The following is an 18,298-nucleotide window of genomic DNA, read 5'->3' as shown; positions in this document are numbered from 1 at the left end:
ATTGGTAAGCACATTCAAGGACAGAACAATTTGGGGGGGGGAAAGTTTCCTGGTAACAATTATCTTATTAATGCTTAAAGGTATGACTACATCAAATCTTTGTCACCAAGCTACAAAGTATATGTATGACATCTTCTATAAGAATGGGTTGGGGCTGGAGAGATGGCTCAGAGGTTAAGGGTACTCAGTGTGCCTCCAGAGGTCCTGAGTTCAATTCCCAGCAACCACATGGTGGCTCACAACCATCTATGATGAGGTCTGGTGCCCTCTTCTGGCTTGCAGGTGTACATGCAGCCAGAGCACTGTATGCATAATAATAAATAAATAAATCTTTAATTAAAAAAAAAAGAAGAATGGGTTGTTGTGGCGCCCGCGCCACCGCAGTACCAAGTCGAGGGGCTGCGGATTTAACTCATGCACACACACGCGCACACACACAGTAACACAGAGGCTCCTTCGTGCTAAGAGAGCAGCAGTTGCAGTAGTAGCCGCAGCAGCGGTTTATTCTCCTTCCCCAGAGTGCCAAAGAGCCTTCTTATAGGCAGCCAAACAGGAATCCTCCTCCCAGGTGAAATCCCTCAAGAGGTAATCGCACACAGGAGGAAAAGTCTCGAGGAAGGGAGGGGCGCATTCTCAGAGCAGTAAACATGACTAGCTAACCAAGATAAACACAGACGTGGAAGCTGCTAGAAACAGGACATGAAACAGCAAGACAGGCAGGCAGCCCAGTCGGGCCTGGTTCATACAGGTTGTGTGCCCGGGTGTGGTGGCACACACCTTTAATCCCAGCACTCAAGAGGCAGAGGTAGGCAGATCGCTGTGAGTTTGAGGCCAGCCTGGTCTACAAAGTGAGTCCAGGATAGTCAAGGCTACACATATGGAAACCCTGTCTCAAAAAACAAAAAAAGAAAAAAAAGAAAGAAAAAAAAAAAAGAAAAAAGAAAGAAAGAAAAAGAAAAAGAAAAAAGAATGGGTTGTGTAGCCGGGAATGGTGGTGCACGCCTTTAATCCCAGCATTTGGAAGGCAGAGGCAGGTGGATCATTGTGAGTTTGAGGCCAGCCTGGTCTACAAAGTGAGTCCAGAACAGCCAAGGCTAACACAGAGAGACCCTGTCTCGAAAAAAAAAACAAACAAACAAACAAACAAACAAACAAAAACAAAAGACTGGGTTGTGTTCGCTGAGAAATAATGCTCAAGATTAAAAATCTAGGGAGGAAGAGTCTGGAGTAAGTGTAATCATCTGGGGGATTTGCATGTGGCCTGGTCATACAGACAGCACAGATCACCAGGCTATCAGCAACGTCCATTCCCACCCTCCTGGTGGAAATAGGTATATACATCCCTTCCTTCTGTTGAAGAGACAAGCCTGGGTGTTTGACATTCCTGGTTTCCTTAGCGGTGAGCACAAGGGCCTCACATCCTCTACAGCCTTGCCCCAGTTCTCCTACCTTTCACTGACCCAACATGCATTTATGGAGGGCCCAATGTGTATCAGCTACTCAGGGGCCTAGCAGGGCCCCAGTGCACAGTCCTGGGAAGGTCCAGGAACTAACTTCCCTTGTCCCCCCATCCCTCTCTCACTAGTTCACTTCTTCCCCCCAAATAGAGGTGTGGAAGCTTAGAAGGATATAGGGGTCCTGGTCAGCAATAGGCTCTTAGGGGTCAGGGAAGACCAGAACCGGAACTGGGTCACAGAGTCCTAACATTTCCCTGGAAAAAATGATGCCATGGCTGGAAGAATGACACCTGTGCAGATGCAGATGCTGAAATAACAAGAGGGAGAGGGCAGGGGGCTCCGGGCATCTGGTCCTACCTGCAGAAAGGGAAGGATTCAGATTTGGCCTTTGGAAAAGTCTCTTTAGCCAGGGGTGGTGGTGGTGCACATCTTTAATCCCAGCACTTGGCACGTAGAGGCAGGTGGGTCTTCGAGTTCGAGACCAGCCTGGTCTACAGTTCCAGGACAGCCAAGACTACACAGAGAAATTCTGTCTCAAAAAACCAAAACAAGATAATACAGGGTTTCTGGAGGGAAGGTATTATTATTATTATTATTATTATTATTATTATTATTATTATTATTATTATTATTATTATATTTTATCTTTGTGAAGTCCTAGAGCAGGCAAGAGGATTCTAAGCTTAAGGTTACTTACCAAGCCCATTTCAAAATAAAAACATCCAAAATGGCTGAGGATGTATTTAGCTCAGTGGGAGAGCACTTGCCAGCATGCTTGAGGGCCTGGGTTCAAATTCTTAGTATAAAAATAATGTTATCCTAAATATTCCTGATCTCAATTCTATAATGTGTTGCTTTCAAAATCTGTGAATCCTTCCTTCTCACCATGGCACCAGCATCTAATTTTAATTGTAAGGCTGTCCCCTCCAGGGCTGTTTTGGCAGGAGCTATTAAAAGAAAAGCAGAGTGCTAATGGGGAAATTCTCGATAACACTGAAGGCAATATTCTTTGGAGGTTGGGGAGATGGCTCAGCTAGCAGAATGCTTGCCATACAAGCTTGCCATATCCCCAGCACACATGTGAAAAGCTGGGTTTAGGGGCTGGAGAGGTGGCTCAGTGGTTAAGGGCACTGGGTGCTTTTCCAGAGGACCCAGGTTCAATTCCCAGCACCACATGGCAGCTCATTGCTGTAACTCCAGTTCCAGGGAATTCAACACCTTCTTCTGGCCTTCATGTGCACAAGGTCCATGTGGTGCACAGACAGACATGTAGGGAAGACATACCCATAAAATAATAATAATCGATATATTTTTCTTTTTCGAGACAGGGTTTTTCTGTGTAGCCTTGGCTGTCCTAGACTCATTTTGTTCTGTTTTTTTTCTTTTTCAAGACAGGGTTTCTCTGTGTAGCCTTGATTGTCTTGGACTCACTTTTGTAGACCAAGCTGGCCTGGAACTCACAGTGATTCGCCTGCCTCTGCCTCCCAAGTGCTGGGATCAAAGGCGTGCACCACCATGCCTGGCTAATCCACATATTTTTAAAGCTGGATTCAGCGGCACATGCCTTCAATCCTAGCACTAAGCAGGTGTCCCTGGGGCTTCCTGGCTGGCTAGTCTAGTCTAATTGGTGAGCTCTAGGGTCAGTGAGAGAGCCTGTCTCAAAAAATAAGGTGGAGAGCAAGCAACAAAAGAAGACACCTGAAATCTACTTCTGACTACTACATATCCATACATATGCATGAGAGCACACACATGAGCATGTACACACATACATACCAACAACACACACACATACACAGAGACTATTTTTTGTTTGTTTGTTTGTTTCATAATGTTAGAAAAGGGGCAGAAGGGAGGCAACAGGACCTTTTCATGCACTTTCATTTGCAGCAGGGTGACTGAAGAGAGGGGGCCTTTGCAGTTTAGACCTGGGGATGGTTGCATTTAACTAAGGAGCCCTGTGTGGTGGTGTGCACTCATGATCACAGCACCAGGAGATGCAAGCAGGAGGATCAGGAGTTTAAAGTCAAGGATCAGGTTCTGAGCAAATCAGAGAACCCCGGGTAACAAGAACATCTGGCCAGGAAGCTGTAAACACACACTCCCAGCACCCAGCAAGCTCTCGCCTCCAGCAGATTTCCAGGGGAGGATAGAAGAACCCTTGGTAGGCTGGCTATAATCCACCTACCCTGAGAATTGACGGATTGCCCTCTTTTCCTTGGAGACCCAATCATAGACCCTTAGGACAATAAGGCCAGGAGCAAATGGGATTATCCAGTCTCTCACCTCATTGTACAGACAGTAAGTGGAGTGCTGAGGAAGAGAGGTAGGGGATGTGGGGCTCTTGGTTGAATCAGAGTCATCTCAAGTCTCTAACTCCTCCCCCCCGCTCACCCCCCTCCACGCCCCCCCCCACCAACCACTCAAAAACGAGGGAAGGAGTCCGTGGGCATTTGTCCTGACTGGCTCTTTGAGTAAGACTATCCCCAAACAGGTAGAGCTAAAAATGGAACAGCTCAGTGGTTAAGGGCACTAACTGCTCTTCTAGAAGACCCGGATTCAATTCCCAGCACCCGCATGGCAGCTCATAACTCTAAGTCCAAGATCCAATACTTTCACACAGACAGACATGCAGGCAAAACATCAATGCACATAAAATAAAAATAAATAATATTTATTTATTTCGAGACAGTGTTTTCCTGTAGCCTTAGCTATCCTATATTCGCACTGTAGATAAGGCAGGCTGAGCTTGCCTCTGCTTCCCGAGTGCTGGGATCACAGGTGTGCGCCACCATGCCCGGCCACATTTATTATCTTAGCCCCACTGGACTAACAAGATGTTTACCATTGCTGAGTCTTTCTGAGGTTTTTTGTTGTTGTTGTTGTTGTTGTTGTTGTTGTTGTTGTTGTTGTTGTTTTAAGGATGGCCTTGAACTCAGTCCTCTGATCTTTTTGTTTTGTATACATTCATGTGTGTGGGCATGTACCTCACACATGGAGGTCAGGGCTTCCACCATCCATCGTGTGTGGCCTGAATATCCAACGCAGATGTCAGGTTTGGTGGCAGCCACATTAGCCTGCTAAGCCATCTCACCGGCCGGGACCCTCCTATCTGGGCTTACAGATATCCACCGTCAAGCCACCTTGCTCTCCCACCTTAAAGACATGAACTGATCACACTTGATTTCCTTACTGGTGTACTCAGGGATCAGCACCCAGACCAAGACACAGTGCCTTGGAGCCAGGAAAATGTCCTGCATACCTACCTGCTGCTCAGAGGCGTTCCCGTGTGGACAGTGAGCATTGCTGAGGAGAAAGAAGAAAACCCAAGCAATGTCGTGTGTTTATTCAACAAAGACGTTCTGGCACCTGTCCTGGAATGGATGCCAGGGAAAATAGAATGAATTGATTTGATGCTGGTCCCCCGGAGGCAACTGTGCAGGGTAGAGGGAGAGGGGTTTGAAGTGGCTGAGGACGCAGTGCTTCAGCCAAACTCCTCAGAAGGCTCCCCAGGAGAGGTGAGCCCTGACGGTGATTGTGGTGTGGGAGCAGCAAGGATTTCAGGCGAGAGCCTGTCAGTGGGGATGTGTAGGTGGTGATGTGGTTTCCCTGGAAGCAGAAAAAGGTACCCTTGCCAGCTTCTGAGTCCTCAGACACTCTGCCTCATGGCCATTTCAATCCCTCGTTCTCACCAGCCAAACTGCAGCTCTCTAGGCTCACAGCTGGTCACCCCGACCTTCACAGTGTCCTCACTAACAGATGGGGGGAGGTGGTCACAGGCACAGGGTGGAGAAGACGAAGGCCATTCCCCCGATGCACACCTTTCATTTATTTATTTATTTATTTTTACAGAGTCCCTTCTGTGCCTGGCTCTAGGACAATGGTTTTCAACCTGTGGGTTGTGATCCCATTGGGGGGGGGTTCAATGATTCTTTCACAGGGGTTGCCCGAGACGTTGGAAAACACAGATATTTACGTTATGATTCATAACAGTAGCATATTTACAGTTAGGAAGTAGTAACGAAAATAATTTTATGATTGGGGGGAAGGGGGTCACCACAACGTGAGGAACTGTATTAAATGGTCCCAGCAATTAGGAAGGTTGAGAAGAACTCCTCTAGGACCATGGAATGAGTCAGACTCAGGCCCTACTGGAAGGTGTCAGGGGATAGTGGTACAAATCTCCAGGTGAGGTTTGCACAGTGGGTCGAAGCTGCCCATTCTCTGCTCCACCTGTTTGCACCTCCCAAGGCCTCTCTTCTCCAATCTCCATTACACAGCCTGTGTTTCTGGGATGCTGGGAACACGGCTGTCAGAAGACAGGCCTGGGGAACACATAGTGCCTTAGTCAGTTTGAACTGCACTGGCAAAATGCCACAGACTGGCACCTTAACCAACAGGTGTTTCCGTCCTCACCATACACCATGGTGACTGGAAGTTCAAGGTAAAGGGGGCCGGGTGATTTGGTTCCTGGAGAGGTTTTGAAGCCTTCTTCTGTAGCTATGCAATGTGATACAGAGAGGTAAGGGTGCTGCGAAGAGAAATAGAACCGGGGATCCAGGCAAGGTGTGGGTTTGAGGAAACAGAATTGAGGACACTGGGACCCAAAGGAGAGAAGAAAACAATAGGAGAATGTGAAAAAGGTATTCTAGACGGGGTTGAGAGTCGGAGCCGACAGAACCTTATGCGTGGTATGACTGCAGGAGCTGACACGGAAGCTGACACGCAGCTGGCTGGGACCAGTATTAAGTACATGGCCATCTACCCCAGTGCTGGGAAAGGACCACAGGGTGAGGTCAGAACCCAGCCTCTGGCAGCTGATCCTTGGACCTTCCTCTCTTAGCACAGGCATGGATGCTCAGCCTAGCCCTTGGCCTTCATCAGGATCACATGCAAGCTGACCTCATCCACCTCTGGCCTCTACACACCTCATCAGCACAGGAGCAAAGACAGGGAGCAACTCCTCAATCCCCTCCCCCAGTGTACAGTGGAAACCGAGGCTTCCTGCTCTGCACTCGTGGCCCCCCGGAGACCACCTTTCGGAGGTGGTTAACTTCATGATAAGTTTTGTGAAGCACGTTTTCAGCTGAACCTAGGCTCAGGAAGAAATAAGTAGAGATGGTGTGGTGGAGGCAGGAGGAAATGCTCAGGGCGGTGACAAAGCGCAAAATCGGTGCGCTGTTGAGGGGGTGGCTCAGAGGCGTGACTCTATTGGAGGTGGCGGGGGACGACAGGGTGGGGTTGGGAGAAGGTGGGCTCAAGGTGGGGAACACGGGCAACAGGGAAGGTCAGGAGGCCAAGGAAGGTGTCGGAATGGTGTGGCAAGAATATCACGCGACAGGTTGCAGCGAGGCCGTGGTGGGCATTGGAAGTTGGCAGAAGCTGGCCGCAAGAAATCAGGCGGGGCCAAGAGAGGGGGCCGGACCAGGGGCGACTCACCGCCCAAGCCAGAGATCGGGGCGGGGTTTTGAGAGTGCAAGGCCGGGACTTTGCGTGCCGGAGGCGGGGGGAAGGGCGGGTTTAGGGGCGGGCCCGTGTCGGGGGCGGAGCCTGGGCGGTGGCAGGCGGGCGGGCGCGGGCGGTGGCAGAGCTTAGGATCGCAGTGCTCGCCTGTGCTCCGAGGTCGGCGGTGGCGGCGGCAGCGGCGGCGACGCGCACAAAAGCGGATTGTGGCTTCACTGGTGCTCGTAGCGGGCGGCGGCGGGGCGCGGGCAGCGGGGCGTGCCGGGGCCCCCCGCGGGCGCGGCGCGGGCGATGAGCCGGGGCCCGGCATGGCCTCCGCACGGCCGCCGGGCCGGGCCTGTGCCTCGGCGTCCGCGCCCGCGGGGCTCCGGGCTGGGCCGTCCGCGCAGCCGGCGGCCTCCCGGGAGCCGGCGGACGGCGCCGAGGCGGAGGAGCGCTCGTTGCAGCACATGCTGCGCGCCATAGCCGAGGAGCGCGGTCGTCTTAGCCTACGCCGCGAGGTCTGCGGCCTGGGTGAGTGACGGCACCGGGCGCGCTCTCGAGTGTCCGCGCGTGTCCACCTCCGCGCGTCTCCCCCCCAACCCGTGTTCCCTGTCCTCTGTGCGCCCACATGGCCCTGAGCTCTGTCTCTAGGGACCCCCAAGTCTCAGTCTCTTTTCGGTGCCACAGAACCCCGAGTCTTGTGTCTTCGCGTCTCGGTCTCCTTCTGACTGTCAGGATGTCTGTCCCAGCCCCTCCTTCCTCTTCGTGGTTCTGCAACTCTTCTTCCTTCTGGAAGATCTGGGGGCCCCACTGCTGCTGCAGGGAGTGTGGGCGTGAGATTTCGGGAGGCCTTTGGTCCAGAGCGCAAGGCAGTGTGTCCTGACTATGTCCCCAGCCCACATGGAGAGAGCTATGTCTCCTGATTGCTGTAGCCTTTGTCTTTCCGCTCCCAAAGGCCCTCTTGTCCATTAGCTCTTCCAGGGACCTGTTGGGCCTCTACCCCTTGACTCCACCTACTTGGCACAGGAATCAGGGCTTGCTGCAGCCTCTCCGCGTGTGATTCTTATCTGAAGAGTCATTCATCTGCTGGGTGGGGTGGGGGTGGGTCTCATTGTTTGAAAGGGTCTGGGACTGAGGTGTGGGTGGGGTCTTCTTGCATGTGAGGTAATGCATTACTGATGCATTTGCCGAGACCCATGTGGCAGGAGCCCTCTCCCCTATAGTCTCGGGCTTTTCATTTTCTCTGTAAAAAGACCCCTCCCTTCCTCATGCAAAGAATGACTTCATTCCATGTGGTCGGTATCCCCTCACCCCTTCCTCCCAGGCTAGGCTTGGGTTCTTTTTTGAGGGAAGCGACAGCCTTCTAGAATCTTGTCAGTGCTCCAAAGTGGAAGTGCACCCTGGTAAGGCCACAGAGTAACCGGGGAGAGAGTGACCGCGCTGAGGGTCCCTTGGCAGGCCACGCCCTGGAGGCTTAGAGGGGAGAGGAAGTGAATTTCAATTCTTTTTTGAAGGAGGCCTGTGTAGCACCTGGCCTTCTCAGGCAGCAGGGTCTAGCACAGCTAACCTTGAGTAGAATTCTCTTGTTGAGTAGGTGGGGCCAGAGAGTGGTTTCTAACTGGGTTGGAGTATCTTTATTAATAGACTTGGTACACATTGTATGTGAGCACCTACTGTGTGCCCCGCCTGTCAGGGCCAGCTATCAGCTGGCACAGAGTGTCTGAATATGGGAGGGTCTCGGGGACCATCTGTAGCAAGCCCTCAGCTCCGAGACCTCAACAGCTCCAGGTAGCTCCTTCACACTCCCCTCTGCACACTCCTCTGTTGTCCCGAGGGCCTCATCACGCCTGCTATAGTCTCCACCCCTAGACAGCCTGTAGGGTCATTCCCTAAGATTCCCTAAGAGCAGGGATCCCAGTACCTAGCCTTACCTGGGAGCTTACTCAGTGCCAGATGCTCTGCGCATGCTCTGTCAGTTCAACTCTGATACAGTATCACTTTTACCAAGGAGGAATATACTCTGTCACCCATGAGAAGCCCTTGTTCAGGGGCACACAAAGAGGAAGTGGCACAGCTGGCTAACCTCTTGGCTAGTGTGACCTCACATTTCCCCAATCAGGCCTGCTGTGCCTGTTAGCTCATACAGTGACCTCGTCACTTCTCCCCCGCCTTCGGTCCTTCCTCACAGACTAGGCTCCGTGTCCATTATTCAGTTCCCAGCCTCCCGTGATTAAATGCTCTGGATGTCTGTGTGCCGCTGTTTCCTCTGCATGGGAAGCCGTGCTTACTCACTCGCCCCCCCCCCCCACGTGCTGCAAGTTCTCCTTTGAGTCTCACTTCCCTTCTGTTGCCTGGAACCCATCCTCCACCACACCCTAGTCACATAGCCCTGTCCCCTCTGTCCTAGATGATTGGCAGGACTGTGGCATTGTATTGAGTTGTGTGGCTGTCCCTCCAGCTGGCAATCAAGAGCCACGAGGGCACTGTCCAGCATCTTGGGTCCCGTGCCTGGCGTGGGGACACATACGGAACATGTGCTCAGTAAACACATAGGGAACAGATGAAGCCTTTCCCTGCTGGCGCGTGAAGGGCGTGGATGGCCAAGGTGGGATGGAGCCTTTGCCTCTTAGAAGAGCCTGTTCTTTCCACACGAGAAGTCTGTTCTTCAGGGAGGAAGGGAAGAAGCCTGATAGGGCCTTACACCCCAGTTGGGTTAGGGTCTTGCTTAGTTATTTGAGTTGTGACCAAAAATAACTAAGAGAAGCGACTGAGGGGAGGGGTGTTTTTGTTCACAATACAAGGATAGAGTTGATTGTGGCAGCCTGTGCTTGAGGCCGCTGGACATGTGGCAGCTAGAGAGAGAGAGAGAGAAATGCTGGCACCCAGCTCCTGTTCTTATTAGTCCAGGACCCCACTCCATGAGCTGTGCTGTGCATATTCAGGATCTTTTCCTCATATGCATTAACTCAATACGTATAATCCCTCAGGCACTCGTCTCTTAAGTGATCCCAGAGCCTGCCGGAGCTGATGGTGGAATTATCCATCCATCCTGATGGTTAGCGCCCACGCTCCCAGAACGTAGGAACTCAGACCCTCGTGGGAGCATCTACACCCGGCGTGCAGTCAGTTGCCTGCAGGACAGCGTTGCATTTCTGTTCCGTTTTGTTTTTGTGTTTCTGTTTTGGTCCTTTGGCTCCGTCCCATCTTGTCACCCTCACTTTCCAGTTGTGATGACCTGTTGGGTCTATGGATAGATTTCTTGGTGTTGGGACTCGAACCTAGAGCCCCCATGCGCGCTAAGCACGTGCTTTATGGCTGAGTGACACGGGGAGCCTATTATTAATGAATGTAAATATTTAAGTAAAGCTTGTTACTCAGAGCTGTGCTGTGGCCTCCGAGGGTGTGGTTTTATTCATGAGGTTGTTCTGAGGGTGGCCCTTGGAGCCTCTGGGAAAGCTGCTGTCCTGTCAGAGTCAGTGTCCGCTTATGAGATGGCATGAAGCTGCTGGCCCTACCCGTAAAAGGACGGTCCCTTGGCTCCCTTGATGAGAGGCACTTTGTAGCTACAAACCTGATTTCTCACTCTCCTTTTCGATGGCCTCTACAGTGGGAACTTTTCTTTTTTTTTTTTTTTTTTTTTTTAGCACTTGTGTGCCTGGGCTTGAGGCTGGTCCTTGCTCCATCACAGAATACCGCCTCTCAAGGGAGAGAGGTGCACAAGTAACTCTGCTAGGTTCAGTTAAAAACACTGCTGGAAGCCAAGGTTGTGACTGCCCATGCAAGATTCCTGATGCTTCCATAGGAAAATGCTTATGGCTCTGCAGCTCCCGAGGAGCTCTGGTCACCCTGACCTGGGGTGGGTCAGGTGAGCAAGTGCCCATCCTTTGATGATGCAGCCATCTGGAAGTCCAGTGTTTCTCCTAGGGGTGGGACTTCTCTTGGGCAGCACAGGCAGGGCCCTTCTTAAGTATGTACTGTGCTTCTCCAACCAGTGTGAGTTCTCACGGGGCGGCGCCCACATCGTACTGTCTACCTTTGTCTCTGTCTTGGCTGAGTAGTTTTGGAGGCTTCACGCCTGGAGGTTGGGCTTCGTTGCCTAGCAAATGGCAGGCGGAATGGTCCTCAACCTATCTGTAGTGCTGCCGTCCCCAAAGAATGCTTGCTCATTCCTCCTGTTTATCCTTGAAGTGTGCCTAAGAGGTCTCAAGGCACTGCCTGGAACCCAGGTTTGGATGGGTTTATTGTGCCTTCATCCACAAGGGTAGAAGGCGGCAGGATGCATCTGAGTTTAGGCTATGCACTGGAGCAGAAGCCCATCCGCACTTGTCCTTGGTGTACCAACAGCTCTGCCAGGTTGGCGCTCATGGCTGCTTGGCTGAGCTGGGCCTAGGAAAGGGTCTCAGAGACAAGAGCTAGAGTCACTGGGCTGTGGAGGGGATGGTTGTGAATGGTCTTAGCCTCTGGGCAGACCTGAGGCTGGGAGGGGCTGGCTGGAGGAGCAGGTGCTGGATTGTTTCAAAGGGGCTGTGAGAGCTGAGGCTGGAACTATGGTTTGCGTTGGGTCTGAGAATTTGGTACTTCCCAAGACTGGCTTCTGGGAGCTCTGTAGGCGTGGCTTTGGGCCTGGGCAGGTGCTACCCTATAGAACTCTGCACACAGTGTTCGGTGCCCAGTTGCCCTTGCACCTGTAGCATTCGTTGTGGCTTGGCTCCTGTGGAAGCAGGCTCTGCCATCACCCCATTTTACAAGGTGAGGAAGGTGCACTCTAGAGGGGAGGGCCTCTCCTGAGCCACAAAGCTGAGAGCCTGGCCAACTCCAGCTGAGGCCAGTGAGAAGCAACGTGGAGAAGGTTCGAGAAAGTTGAAGGAGGAAAGGAAACTATCTCCGGTGAGCCCTGTTCTCCACTGTGTGCCAGACCCCTGGGATCACCTTTTGAATTGGGATGGACCTTGTGTACCCTGGCTGACCCTCTGGCATGTTTTTTTTTTCTTTTTCTTTTCTTTCTTTTCTTTTTCCTGAGACAGGGTTTCTCTGTGTAGCCTTGGTTGTCCTAGACTCACTTTGTAGACCAGGCTGGCCTCGAACTCACAGCGATCCACCTGCCTCTGCCTTCCAAGTGCTGGGATTACAGGCGTGTGCCACCACGCCCAGCTCTTCTGGCATTTTTCTAGGCAGGGATAACCAGCCTTAAGTTGGGGCTGGGGATTCTGTGGAAGGTAAGGCTGGAAGGGAGGACTGTGGGGCCCTGGCCAAGCCCCTTGTCCATGTCCTGACTGTAAAATTAAAAAAATAAAATAAGATAAAAAAAGAAGACAGGCTCTTTGGGAACAAGGAATAATGAAGAAAAGCAGCAGGTAAGAAGTGAGCCGTGGCACACATGGGCTCAACATGAGCTCTGGTGGAGCCAGGCTGAGCTGCTGCCCAAGGGGAAGGGTATCTGTGGGGACATCGGCCCACAGAATGGTTTTTTTAGGATCTAGAAATAGAGTTGGTAAGAAAGGGAAAGTGGTTCCAAGAATGGGAGTGGGTTAGTGGGCTGAGGGAAAGGCCTCTGAAGTGATGGCTTCCTACTCTGAAGCTTAGGCCGTCACTGGGAAAGGCCTTTCTTGGAATGGCAGCGACCCTTCAACCCAACGGCAGTTTGCTGGTTGTGGGCCAGCATGGCTGGAGGAAGTGTGGTAGGAACACTGGTTTTGGTTCCTGGGCCTTTTTTAAGGCCTGTGGTTCTGGCTTCTGCTAGTTGCTAGGCTGGGACAAGTTCGAGGCTCTTGTGAGCTGGAAGCCACCGTGCCCTTCAGGGGCACCTGCTGGCTCTGGGCCTTGGACTATAAAGAGGCTGTGGTCACAGCTGCAGGCTACAGCCTGCCTTCTTGGCATCACCGGGAATGGGTTAGAATACTGCCCTGCCCTGCTCTGTGGCCAGGCTGAGTCATTTCCCACCCTTTGGTTTTCTGGCTTCTGACTGGTAGGTTCCCTGCCTCCTTCACGGAGTTGGGCAGGCTCCTGAGTATCAGCTAAGCCACAAGACCACTGAGGACAAGCCCCACATAGGACACATCTTAAAAAGCACACTCCAGCCGGGTGGTGGTGGCACATGCCTTTAATCCCACACTCTGGGAGGCAGAGGCAGGTGGATTTCTGTGAGTCTGAGGCTAGCCTGGTCTACAAATTGAGTCCAGGACAGGACAGCCAAGGCTACACAGAGAAACCCTGTCTCGAAAAACCAAAAAAAAAAAAAAAAAAGCTAATATACTGGGCATGGTAGAGCATGCCTTTAATCCCAGCACGTGGGAGGCAGAGGCAAGCATGTCTCTGTGAGTTCCAGACCAACCAGGGCTACATAGTGATATCCTGTCTAATATATAAGCAAACAAACAAATAAAAGTTTTTTAAAAAAAGATAAAGCAAATTTGCTGGGTGCAGAGATATGCAACTGTAATGCAACTTATCCCACAACCTTGGAGGCAGGAAGATCACTTTGAGTGAGGCTAGTCCAGTCTGCCCATCAAGTTTCAGGCTAGCCTGGGCTACTTAATGAGACCCAGTCTCAAATTTATATATCTCTATATCTCTATATATATCTATCTATATCTTTGGAACCTGGAAAACTGGAGTAGGAATAGTACTACCCATCGTTCCTGTACCCAGAGACACCTGGCCTTCTAGTTTTTTCTAGGCACTTAGATCCTGTATAGAAAATTTCTTATTCATATTTTTACTTGACATTCCCTAGACACAGCCTCTGTTGTTCCACCTCCAAATATTCTAAATTAAAACACTCAGCAACAGTTGAGTGGCTTTGCCACAATTTACCTAATTGGTTTCATCTTGTTATTAACTTAGCTTGGCTTCACTAATAGGTTTCTGTATTGACCCAGCAACCTGAGAGGCCGTTCTTTAGAGTCCAACCTCCAAGGGCCAGGGTAGGGCCATAGCTAGAGGACAGATGCTCACCACCCCACAGAAAAATGGTTTTTTGTTTGGTTGGTTGGTTTGGTTTTTCAAGACAGGGTCTCTCTGTGTATCCTTGGCTGTCCTGGACTCGCTTTGTAGACCAGGCTGGCCTTGAACTCACAGTGATCCGCCTGCCTCTGTCTCCCGCATGCTGGGATTAAAGGCATGCGCCACCACGCCCAGCTAGGAAAAATGTTTTAAACCTTTGGCACAAAGCAGACCGGAAAGTGATGAGCTGCCATAGGTAAGCAGTGGTATGTGTGAGGAAGCTGGGAAGAGTCCTGTACTGAGGGGTGTTGTGTGCAAGGAGCCAAGGACGCTCTCACATGGAGAGATTATGTGTGCATGGAGCTGAGGAAGGAGCTGGCACCAGATGAGGCTCCTAGCCAGGCATCCTGTCAGTTTGTGATTCTTCAGTCACTCTGCTCACCTGAGTGATCTTTGCCTGGGGTCTCAGGCTCGCTCCTGCTTTAGAGTCCCAGAGCCCCCTTGTTCCCAGCTAAGGACGTTGAAGCCTTGGAGCTGGGCCTCTGAGCACACACAGCCCATGCTGGCTCCCCATCCACACCTGCACATCCACCTGGTTCCCTCCGGAACTGCTGACGCACTAATACCCAGCAGCAGCTGCCCCTCCCTTCTGCTTTCTTGGCTACACTTCTTACACCTCACCTGGGGCTGCTAAGTCGGCAGCCTTGGAAGCCATGCCCCATTTCTTCCTCGTAACACTTTGAAAAATAGGAATGTGATTCCATATTTGTATGTTTGTGGTTTTTTGTTTGTTTGTTGTTGTTCTTTTTTTTTTTTTTGAGACAGGGTTTCTCTGTGTAGCCTTGACTGTCCTGGACTCCCTTTGTATACCAGGCTGGCCTCAAACTCACAGTGATCCGCCTGCCTCTGCCTCCCGGTGCTGGGATCAAAGGCATGCGCCACCATCGCCTGGCTGTGATTCCATATTTTATAGAAGAACTAACAACAGCAACAACAAAATGGGGCCCAGAGCATTGAGTGGTCTTTTTGTCATCTTGGGTTTGGGTGCAGTTTTCTAGTGGGCAGAGTTCTCAACTCAGCATTCAAACCCTGCCAGAGGAGTAGAGCCTGTCTTGTCCTGGCAAACTGGCTGTAACCCTGGAAGCTTCCTGCAGAGCAACTGCCGGGACCCCTGGTGAGGCAGACACACCAGCTTGGATTCTGAGGGTGGGCTGCTGGTGTGTTTCACAATGGTGTTGAAGGCTCCTCCGCCATGTTCTGACCGGATGTATCTTTCCTGTGTGATCAAGGCAACACTTAGGGTTAGTGACCACTGATCTGTCCCGCTATCAGTCCCTTCCCCATTTCTTCGATGGCGCAGGAGTGACAGGATGTCAGTGACGCCTCCCTTGCCACAGCTGTCGCTTTGCTCACTCCCTCTTGCTGGCCGTCACCATACTGAGGGACATGCAGTCTAGAGCCATTGTCTTGGGCCTCCTGTCCCACCAGGGTTGGGTGGGTTAGGTAGTGTCTAGGTGGGGTTCATGAGGGATGACACCCTCAGAGAATATTCCAGGCTTCTAGTTTGAGCCAGGCACTCAGAATGGTCTGAAGATGTAGGCTGCAGCAGGAAGATCAGCCAGCCTAGCTTGGCCACTAGCAGGGGATGTGGGGCAGGGAGGTACAAGAGGCCTGAAGAGGATCCTGACTGACTCAACTCACACAGACATGACCGTGAGAGCTAGCAAGAGCAGAAATGCCTGGCCCTAACCACTCCCTTCTGGAGCCCCATTGGGCAGGTGAGGAGACAGAGGCCCATTGGTGTTTTAGGTAGGTGGAGTTACTTTTGTTTACACACAGGCAAATGCGGGACCCTGGTATGTAGACATGGGAGGGGCTTCAGGACTTTCCAAGGCTGGGTGGACAGGGACATATCATCTGGGTGGTGTCTACCAACTGTCCCGGGATAGGCAGATATTGGAGTTGGGGGTGGGGGAGGAGGCTTGTTTAGGCTGGTAAGTTTGGAGTTGTCTAACTTGTGAGGACCCCTAGTGTATGTACTCCAGACTTAGAGAAGAGACCTATCAGCTCACACTGGGGGTTCTCTTCCTCTGTAGTCCTCTTATGCAGACATGTGTGTGATTGTGCACATGCACTGCATGTGTAAGAATGCTGTGAAGGGCCAGAGATCCACTGGAGGTGTCTTCCTCGGTCACTCTCGATCTTATTTTTTGAGACAGGTTCTTTTTATTATTATTATTATTATTGTTGTTGTTGTTCTTATTATTGTTATTATTATTATTATTATGTATACAGTGCTCTTTTTTCATGTACACCTGCACACCAGAAGAAGGCACCAGATCTCATTATAGATGGTTGTGAGCCACCATGTGGTTTCTGGGAATTGAACTCAGGACCTTTGGAGGGACATGCAGTGCTCTTAACCACTGAGCCATCTTTGGCTGGATTGGCTGGCCAGTGAGCTTAAGAGATCTTCTTCTCTCTGCCTCCCTGGTCCTGGGGTCACAGGTGATGTCACCATGTTGAGCTTTTACATGGTTGCTTGGGATGAAACACTGATTATCTGTTCTGTCTGTCTGTCTGTCTGTCTGTCTGTCTATGTAACTATTTTTGAGACAGGGGTTTACTGTGTAGCTCAGGCTGCTGTGGAATTCACTTTGTAGACCAGGCTGGCCTCGAACTCACAGAGATCTGCCTGCCTCTACTTCCTGAGTGCTGGGATTAAAGGCGTGCGCCACCACAGCCCTCCTGAAAGCCAAATCTTCATGCTTGTGCAGTTAGCTAGCACTTTCCTGACTGAGCCGTCTCCCCAGCTCCAAAGCCTCTTATCTGGAAAGAGATGAGACGAACCCAGCTGGCCTTTAGGGTTTATTTATTTATCTGAGAGAGGGTTGTGGTGTACATGTAGAGCAGGCTGCCCTTGATCTCAAGGATCTCCTACTTCTTCTTTCCCCCCAAGGACTGGGATTACAGGTGTGAGCCAGCACACAGGGCCTTGAGGCTTTAAAATGCCATTTAATGCTGTTACAAATGACTAGTGTCAGCTTGCCAAGTGGCTGGAGGTGAAAGGGAGAGTAGATATTCGTCTTTGCTGGGTGGAGGTTACTGTCGACGGAACCCCGAGTGTTTGGGTGGGCTCTAAATGTAGACAATACTTTCCACACTTGGCATGAAAGGAGAACCCAAAGCTGTCTTCTCTCAACAGCTGGGGTTACCTATAGGCTGTAGAAAAAGCCTAACCTTTGCCAAGGGCTCTCACCTGCATACATCTGTCCTCACTGTGGGGATGCTGTTCCTATAGCTGATGGCACAGAAATTGTGATTGAGGCGGTTTGGGGGTTAGGCTTGCATCTTCTTGATCTTTCTAGAGCATTGCCTCATAGGTACCTTTACAACAGCAGCCACAAGAGATCTTTTTACCTGTGAGAGTCTTACCTTCTGCAGGTCCTGCCTGACCAGCCAAGGTATTTTTGTTCATTTGGTTTTTTAGACAGGTTCTTAGTGTGACCCAGGCTCTTCTCAAACTCTCCGTGCAGCTGAGGATGACTTTGAACTTGTGATGACTACCACACTGGCTTCTGTGTGTTGCCAAGGTGAAACCCAAGGCTTTGCACATTCTAGGCAAATGCTATACCTGCTGAGCTGTAACCCTGCCCTCCAGTGCACAGGCTGTTGCTGTATCTGACTTGCACAGCTCATGTCTGCTAAGCCAAGGATGCAGAGCTGAACTGTGATCTGCCCTGCCTACAAAAACACAGCTCACTGGAGAGGGAGGTGCCTGAACAGGAATACAGAGGGCGGCCTCTCACAAAGCCTGTCATTTCTTTCCATTGCCCTGTGTCTGGTCCATGCCATTGTGGGACCTGCCCCGACATCCCCAGACATCCAGGGCTCACTGCTGATGTAGGCAATGAACAATCTTCTCCCACCTTAGGATCATTGCTTCAGATCCAGGTATTGTAGCAGATGAACTCAAGAAAAACATACAGGCTTATTGAGTGTACGTTTCATGTGGCTCAGAGTCTCCCTCAAGTTGAAGGCCTCAAGCTGTCTGCTTCAGCTTTCATGATTAAGTTTGGTAGTTGTACGGTGTGGTGGCTCACACCTATAATCTCAGCAGTTGAGAGGCTGAGGCAGAAGGATTGCTGCCAGTGTGAGGCCAACCTGGGCTACAGAGTTAGACCTGGTCTGAAACAAACCAGCACATAATAGTCTTAGAGGAAGGTAGTTAGATAAAAATATGAATTGGTGTTAGTGAAATGGCCCCCTGGTCTTGGGAAGTGCTGGAGTATAGGGTCAATTTTCTTAGCAAATATATTTTATTACCAACTTATTAACCGAGAGTACCTCACTTATAACCCGACTAACCTAGACAATAGGAAAAGAAGGTTAAAGAATACAATAATGAAACCGTAAGGATATCAGTTCTGAGGAATGATTCTCCTGGCGTAGTC

The 18,298-nt window shown here is 50.9% G+C and overlaps 1 protein-coding gene across 1 annotated transcript in view; it reads left to right on the top strand.

Annotated features, from left to right (window-relative positions):
* The first annotated feature begins 7,286 nt into the window (after window positions 1–7,286).
* Kiaa0930 (KIAA0930 ortholog) overlaps window positions 7,287–18,298 on the top strand; it is a 42,854-nt gene continuing 31,842 nt past the window's right edge. The window contains exon 1 of the mRNA XM_051160134.1: window positions 7,287–7,433. Within this exon, the coding sequence (XP_051016091.1) occupies window positions 7,370–7,433 (64 nt within the window). The 5' untranslated portion in view covers window positions 7,287–7,369. The remainder of the gene's footprint in view (window positions 7,434–18,298) is intronic.

Source organism: Acomys russatus, chromosome 17 (assembly GCF_903995435.1).
Source record: "Acomys russatus chromosome 17, mAcoRus1.1, whole genome shotgun sequence".
Taxonomy (NCBI): Eukaryota; Metazoa; Chordata; class Mammalia; order Rodentia; family Muridae; genus Acomys; species Acomys russatus.
Note: the sequence above shows the minus strand (reverse complement) of the source record. Positions and strands in the feature narration are given on the sequence as shown.